General features: G+C 37.9%; 1 protein-coding gene across 1 annotated transcript; it reads right to left on the bottom strand.

Annotated features, from left to right (window-relative positions):
* Positions 1-1,388: 1,388 nt before the first annotated feature.
* LOC112172251 (somatic embryogenesis receptor kinase 2) lies at positions 1,389-7,914 on the bottom strand. Its single transcript, XM_024309519.2, has 11 exons — positions 7,407-7,914; positions 6,597-6,729; positions 6,403-6,474; positions 5,476-5,619; positions 4,773-4,844; positions 4,600-4,671; positions 4,402-4,514; positions 3,793-3,924; positions 3,369-3,710; positions 2,770-3,164; positions 1,389-1,938 (listed from the first exon to the last, which is right to left on the bottom strand). Exons 1-11 carry the CDS (start codon positions 7,495-7,497, stop codon positions 1,624-1,626), a joined length of 1,881 nt encoding a protein of 626 aa, XP_024165287.1. The 5' UTR covers positions 7,498-7,914; the 3' UTR covers positions 1,389-1,623.
* Between the last annotated feature and the right edge of the window lie 754 nt (positions 7,915-8,668).

Genomic DNA, 8,668 nt, shown 5'->3' with positions numbered 1-8,668 from the left:
ATTGCAGATCTTGGACATACTTTGGAGACTTCTAGCTGGTCTTATGCTTTGTTCTTTATCTTAATAATTTGGATTAGGTTTTTTTTTTTTTTTTCTTTCTAAAAATAGGATCAAAGGATTTCATTCCTACCCCCATGGTGACTCAAACTCATGACTTCGTACATAGATAGTGGGTGTTCGAACCACTAAGCTAACACCACTTCGTCATAATTTGGATTAGGTTCGATTAAGGGTTCTTTCTAACCTATGATTTTTTTATAGACTACCTATTCTTTAAGTGCCATCTTATCAACCAGATCTGGTGTTCTCTTTTTTCTAATCTCCAACCTCAGCATTGGCATCGTTCCTCAATCGACTGGTTAGATTTTCTCTCTGCTATTCTTAATCATGATGCTAATCTATTCAGCACAGCCTTCAATATAACTTACTTTATTTGGAAGGCAAGAAATATATTATTTTCAGGAATAAACATTTTGTCCCAACTAGTATTTTGTATGCTGTGACAGCTTCTTCTTAATTCTTATCAAAGTTATATCAATCATAATCCTACTTCTCTTTGGAAATCAACTGCTCCCCATTTAATTAAATGGAGTCCTCCTAAGGAGTGATGCATCAAGCTGAATTTTGATGGTTCATTGTTATCCTCTTCAAGCGCAGCTGGAGGTTTTGTGTTCAGGGATGCAGATGGTTTACCTATTCTAGCAGCTTGTAAACAATTAAACTATGCTAATGTTCTCCTAGCAGAAGCGTTGTCTTTAAGAGCAGGTTTGCATGCAGCTTTGTCACATGGATATACTCATATAGAAATTGAAGGTGACTCCAAAATTTTAAGACTTCTCTCTCGAAAAGTTCAAGTTCCTTAGCGTATCAAATCAATAGTTCATGACTTCATGATATCAAGCAGTTGGCAAGTTATCTACAAATTGTCTCCATCAAACACATCAAATGCAAAGCCAACTTCCTGGCAGATGCTATTGCGAAAACTGGTTATCGATGCTCAGCTCAAGCCTAGAATAATTCCCTTCCTCTCACGGCATACGGCATCTCAAGCTTTTCTTTTTGACTGCTTGAATGCAAGTTGTTTGAGAGATTCTAGGTTTTAAGTTCTTTTTTCTTTTTGAAAAAAACCTTTGATTTTATTTATTTATTATGTAATGGAAATAAAAATAAATAATAAACTTCAAACTGCATTCAGCCAAAAGAAATTTATAAAAAATGGAAATTACAGTCATTTCTGGGACACCATGGCTATATCTTTGGCCATAACGATCCTTTCACAGTTGTCAGTAACCTGCCTACCCACGTGAATAATTGATCCAAGTCTTTCAAAATTGTTTGGACAAGAATCAGCACTAACAGCAGAAGTTGAGCTCGCTACAAGATATTCATATTCAAACAAATATACTGCCCCGGCTTCTTAAATATTAAAAATTACGCCTTTGTCAAACTGCCGCAGATGATACAACTTGCAACTTAATATGCACAAGTATAACGAATAAATGCAGAAATGGACTTACAAGATACATTAATAAGGATGGTATCATATCTGATGAAAAAACATATTACAGTTGAAAAAATTAAGTCGAAAATAACTCTCCCATTTCCACTTCTGCCATACCAAGGTCACCTTGGACCAGATAACTCAACCGCATGCAAATTTTCAGTTGAGTCAACAATCCAATCAGAATTCGGATGAGGAGCTAATTCCACTTCCTGGCGGAGTACTTCGACCTTTTGCCACTCATCCCATCTTTCTGCCAAGCCATCACCTTCAAGCATTCTCACCACTTCTGACATCTTCGGCCTTTCCATTGGCGAGCCTTGTGTGCAGAGCAGTGCAACTTGAATAAGTTGCTCTACTTCAGCATCTACATAATTTCTTTGCAGATCAGGATCAACAAGCATTTCTAGCTTTTTCTCTTTCAGCAGTCCTTTTACCTGAAAAGGCAGTGAGCTGTATCAGATGTTGAAGAACATCATAATTCAGTGTTGTAAAGATCGAGGCAAACCCTGGACACCAGATTGTTGATTACTATTCTCTTGATATTTCAATGTGTGAGGATTTAAGCAAAAACATTTACAGAGGAAACAACTAATCTCAAAGCACCAAGCAGATACAAGTCTATTATAAGTTCTTGATTTTAAACTCCAACTCAAAACTTGCCAGCAATAAGAACCGTCTGCAACCTTGCAGCATTGTTTGTTGAATTAATAAAAATATATAGATAAATTTAACTAAAAAATCCAATTATCCAGTATGCAGCTCTCAATAGTTTGATGGGTTCATCCTACATTACTTGGTACAGCATAAAAACATCAGCCATATCAACAGTTACTACACAGTTGTCTGTGCAGTCCAGCACATTCATATTGTCTGCCAAATATATTAGTAGGACTACAAGAGAAATTCCTCTCTTTCCCTCCCCAGTTTTAGGTTTAAGAACCAAATGTATACATCAATGTAAAAGCAGGCAAACAGAAGAGAGACATCAGATTCGGGTGGGGTTCAGAATATTTCACCATAGTGCTTTTCATTTGTGTTCAATCAAAGTCTATACTTCTACCGGTAATAGACATGCAAAATTGACTAGTGACCTGAAAAGAAGGTTAAACATTCCTGTACTTCAATAATCCTGACCTCCGTTGTAAGGTTGAATATCAAATAAGGCTAGGTCGTCTCTAAAGTTTTACTTGATGGTATATAACATAGAAATACAAGTGTATAGTGCCAACTTGAAGAACATGGGCAACAATGGAACAGATACTTACCCAATCAAGCAACATGACATCATCATCATTTGCAAGCCGAGCAAGATCGAAGGCCCTCTGACCAGTGATAAGTTCCAAAAGCATGATACCATAACCGAACACGTCAGTTTTCTCAGAAGATTTCCCAGTGGAGAGGTACTCTGGAGCTATATGTCCAATTGTTCCACGTACTGCAGTAGTTACGTGGGTGTCTTTATAGTCCATAAGTTTAGCCAACCCAAAGTCTCCAACAACAGCCTCAAACTCCTCATCCAGCAAAATGTTTGCAGCTTTCACATCACGGTGAATAATCTTTGGGTCACAGTGATCGTGCAAATAAGAAAGGCCCCTCGCAGATCCCAATGCAATTCGCTTCCGAGTTGGCCAATCAAGAGGTGGTTGGGATGGTGGGCGTTCTAAAGGAAAGCATAAAAAGGTATGCATAAATTACAAACACAGAAAAGCAAATCCTTCTGAAAAAATTTGCAAAGATGGGAGAAATGACATTTAGAAAACCACTGCTACAAATAAACAAGCAGAAACCAACAAGACAAAGAAAGCAGCCCTCACAGAAGGAGTAAAGCATCAATAAAGTGTCATATAATGAAATCACGTTCTACCTCTTAAACATGAGGCAACGCTGCCATTAGCCATATAAGGATAAACAAGTAACCGCTCAGTTGGTGTCATACAAAACCCACGTAACCGAAGAAGATTTCGATGCACGGCCATGCTTATCATCTCTACTTCGGTTTGAAACTGCAACTCGCCACCAGGTGTGCGCTCTTCTTTCAGTCTTTTCACAGCAACCAGAGAACCGTCTGCCAGGCGCCCTTTATAGACCTTACCAAATCCACCTCTCCCCAGAATGTTTTTGTTGCTGAAACTATCTGTTGCAACTTGTAATTCTCGCAAAGAAAACCTCTTAAGCTGCCCCAGATGTACTTCAGGATCCTCCTCCGCTGCAAAGAGACGTTGATACAATGTAACCAAAAAATATTAAATGATATTAATGTGAATCTGAGTACACTACTATGTACTAACCAGGTACATCAAAGAAAAATTCTTGAGGTTTTCTGCGGCGCCACCATGCAAATGCAATTGCAGGGGCAGCAAATAGTAAAGCAGCACCAGCAGCAACTCCACCAGCAATAGCCCCCGTGGCACTATTTCCCCCTATAATGCAACCAAATAAACCAAACAAACATTAGATACCATTGACCTAAGGGTTTATATAGCCCAATAGAATGGTTACTTGCATAAAATTTAAGATGCAGAACGATATGCAGCTTATTCAAACTCGGGAACTACAAAATAAATGCACTAAAAGATGAAGTAATCTGCTCATTATAGATGAAATATAGTGCCTTTGCATTTAAAGAATGTAAAAAGCTCCCGTAAGGCCGGCTATTGTTATTGTGTACTTAGAAACAAGCCTTGTCATCTTGGCTGAGTGATGGATAAAATCGCTACTAAATATATATTACCAATGACAACAGAAACAAATAAATTTGACAGTAATAACCAAGCTAAATAAAGATGTAGAAACACGGGACGAGGCTGTTCCCCTTGGTGAAACATCCTCTTGATAGGCTCAGTTGTTAAATACATCTAATACCTTCAACTTTTAAAAGTCAACAATGGGAAGATCACCTGGTGTTGAAATGGGGGGTGGTGGAACAAAAGGTGGGGGAGGTGAAAATGGAGGAGATCCTGGGCAAGGACGTCCTGTTACTGGGCCACATAGATTCAGGTTGTTGGCAAAACTGAAAATGATTAAGAACAGTTATTCAGAATAACATCAAAATCAGAATGAGGGTAAGGAAGAGAGTTCAGGCATTAACAAGAAACCTTATGGGAGTGAATAAAGAGAAGGAGCCATTGTCTGGAACTTCTCCTGAGAGGTGGTTATTTGATAGATCCCTGAATTTTAAAATGCAAAGTTAGAACACATGATTCATGCGATGAACAATTACTAAACACGATAGATGAAACAGAAATACAGATATCACATTAGCACTTACAATACTTGAAGAGAGGAGATATTAGTCAATGACATAGGAATGGCACCCACCAAGCTGTTGTTGTTGAGCCGGCTACCCTTACAAGGAAGGCATGAATAAATAAATATTTCTCCATGAAACAGAGTCATCTCTATCATGAATGGAAATAACAAAATTTGAAATTATTTAAAAAGTGTAATCTTCGTGTTGGCGTGTTGGTGATAAACTTCCTGACTTAATGTTTGACAACACACAACACAAAATTTAGTTAACAGTAATAAGACAGGCACTCACCAAAGGATACCAACCAAGACCTTTAATTTGATTTTATTCTTATATAATAAATAATAATAATAATAATAAACAGGTAAAAGCTCCTACATTTTTTTGCAAAAAGATCGCACTATTACCAATGAAGTGCATTGAATTGTATTACCATCATAGTAACAGTACGCAGTGAAATTCATACATCTTTCGTTATGCAGTTGGTTTTCAAGTATTAAGGCATATTCTTTTTTTTTTTTTTTCCTTCCTTCCATTTGATCTGATAAGATGTGACATCAATATCTAACACAAGACTGTAATTTTTTAATGCAATGAAATCAATCTAGTTTCCATTTATTAGGACGTAAGGCTATATACAAGCCATAAATTATACTTATTAGACAACATCTATGTCTACAACATAGCATTAAGGAAACAAGGTAAAGATAAGAATACCCACAGGAATCGCAGTTTTGACAGCTTGCCCAAGGTATCTGGGATTTGACCAGTAAAACTATTCAAATAAAGATCCAAGCTCACCAAGCTGGTTAGATTCCCAAGTTCACTAGGAATTGGTCCCGTTATGTTATTACTGTAGAGCTCCCTGCCATTAAAAATACCAATAAGATTTAATAAAAATACCAATAAGATTTAATATAAAGGGCAGGACAAATTTGAAATGGTATAAGATGTCTCAGGGTAACATATCAAAAATTACTAGATCTCTTTTTCCTTTTCCATTTGAGGTTCAATTTCACTATGAACATGTTCAACATCAAAATTATAAGTCACTACACCTTTTGGAAATATGCAGGCAATGTGCATCGCAAAATAGCAGTCCAAGGTAATATTCATGAGTGATTTCCAAGATAGTCTGATATTTAACCACTTTCTTCGGATTTAGGCAAAATGATGATATCAGTGTATGTTTTCACCCAAAAAGTCCAAAAGTGAATATCTCACTGAATGGGCAAAAGCTGAAAATCCCAAAACAAAACATGGACTTCACAAATGTATGCCAGGATATATCTAAACATCATCCTCCCAATGGCATTCTCCCTGTACCATTGTTTGCTAACAAAATGAAAAGCGACGACCTTAGCGTTCATAGTAATAGTGCTGCTAGCGAAGTAGCTCTATGATAGATCATTCTAATGGTAACAATATCATCCCACACCAATCTGCTTGTACCAATCACTCAGGTCCACAGCCTAGGTAAATGTTGACTTCATGTTGCCTAGTGATTAGATGCTAAACACACTTAATCCAATCAATTGACCAAGTACAGCACCAAACAGCAAGTTGTGCAGAATAATCCCAACTGGACTAACAACAGGATTGGAAAATAATGAAGTAAACATTACAGTTTGGAAACAGAGTAACTTACAAATATTGTAAATTCTTAAGAAGGCCAAGCGAGGGAACAAGTTGACCAGACAAGGCTGCATTTCCAAGATCACTGAGATTACACATAACAAAGCAACATGAAAAGATATCTTCCCGAAAAGAGTGACACAAACATATTTGTCAGGTATAACACAAGCATGTACTTCAAAAGATGTCAAAAGTGAGACAACATACACTCTAATAACGCTATTCTCATTGTTGCATGTTACATGAAACCATGTACACGGGTTAACAAGAGTTGGATCCCAACTCTGCAAGACATTGTTCGGGTCCTCTAAGTTGGCCCTTAGACTATGCAAGGCATCACCTGTTTGAAAAAGAAAACAACACAAAATAATTAGTTTCGAACAATAAACCTACTAGAGACCAAGACCCTTGCACACTGAAGAGTACACTAATCAAGATTTTCCAGAAAGAGATACAAAACCATTATGCAGAAACACCAGAATGCAAAAGAAACTGGAGCTGCATATAAATTCTGTTGAACTAGAGCAGACCATCACAACGGTTATAAACAGAACAAATGGCATGAAGCTCTCTGGGTTCAAAAGACTTATTTGATCATGGTAGAGATGATATTAAAATAAAAAGGCTGAGATTAAACAAACTTCAGATGCGGACAGCGCTATCGCCATCAAACTCTTATTGACTCACTACAATTTACAAACAAAAAATAATAGAGCTTTATGCAACCAGCAAACAATAAAGTCACATTCATCGAACCAGAATAATGTCACTTCACCACAAGCAGCCGATTAAGTTATTGCAAGTAAAACAAAAATAGAGGCTTCGCTTATGACACTAGAGATCAAGCTTCTATTTCAATAGAAATCTCTAATACTCAAAAAAGTTCATAACTTTCAATACCCAGCACAGAGCAAGTAACCAAACTCAAAGCATGCAAACAATTCCAAAACAAGAGGCAAACCCATTTCCAGAAAACAAAGGTAAAGTGCTAAAAAAGAGCAGAGTCTAGGTAGTAACCTTCCATATTTGAAAGCACCATTATGATCCATAAGGGATGAGCGACGAGGATCAACAAGGGACAAAGTGAACTGGCAAGCCTGCTATCCATCTCAGGCGCTTTTTACGTGTCTCTCAGATCCAAATGGTACATCACCCCCAAACACACCATCCCCAAAAAACCCGCACTCCAATCTCTCCCTCAAGTCTCAACCCAACAAACCCACCATTACCCACAAAAAAAAATCTAAAACACCCACTCAACCAGAGCCTGATCTCACCACCACCCAAAAGACCCCCCCTTAAAAAAAACACAGATTTTCGAACATTTTATTCTCTTTCTGCTTCTGCTGCTGCTTCCCTTTTGGCCAAACCTGCCCTCTTTTCTTCTCTCTCTCTCTCTCTCAGTTCTGAGCGTTCTTGTTTGGGATTGTTATCTTTTTCTTCTTCTTTCTTTCTCTTTTTTTTTTTTTTTTTTTGTTTTTGTGGGAGCTCTAACGCTTTTTCGAGTGAGGCGTGCGCGCACACAGAGAGTGAGAGTGAGTAGGAGTGCAAAAGAGAAAAGAGAGAGGGCGCTGCCCGAACGGTGCTGACCGCTGCCCGGATGCAGTCAAAACGCCTTGGCGCTACAACGTGGAAAGGGACACGTGACCGTGCGCAACCCCGTTTTCTTCCAGTCAAATCTTGGGCTTGAGTACGTGGGGGCCCCACACTAAAGACACCTCAGATTCGGTCCAACTCCTCATTTTTCGCTTTATAATTTTATTGGATTATTTAATCAATGCTTATATAGCCTGTGTTTAAAGAAAAGTAATAAACAAAGAAGAGACTGTTCTAGATTACATCATTTACCTGCTTTTGCCGTTCTATTCTGTATTCTGTATTGACCCGCAACAGCAACTCCGCCTCAATTTGTGACCCAGGTCGTAAGAAAATGAGGTTTTCAAATATAAGTCTAATTTCATTTCGTCATGATGGATGTAGTCAAATTTTTTTTTTTTTTGAATAAAGCAGACTTTATATTACTAAGAATTTAGAAGATTACAATCATGGCTAAGTACATCAGAAATGTAGCTAGGCATCTGACGGTTCCAGGTTTCTTTACAATTGGACTCAAAACCAATATTAGCTAAACGGTGTGCCACCATATTGCTGTTCCTCGGTGCATAAATGATCTGCACTTTCGGCATGTTGGTCAACATCACAAGGATATCATCAACAATGCTTCCAACCTCAGAAAGATTAGCACCACTGTGAGAAATGTCTTGCCCAGCTGCAAGGCA

The sequence above is a fragment of the Rosa chinensis genome, chromosome 6, assembly GCF_002994745.2.
Source record: "Rosa chinensis cultivar Old Blush chromosome 6, RchiOBHm-V2, whole genome shotgun sequence".
In the NCBI taxonomy this organism is placed as follows: Eukaryota; Viridiplantae; Streptophyta; class Magnoliopsida; order Rosales; family Rosaceae; genus Rosa; species Rosa chinensis.
Note: the sequence above shows the minus strand (reverse complement) of the source record. Positions and strands in the feature narration are given on the sequence as shown.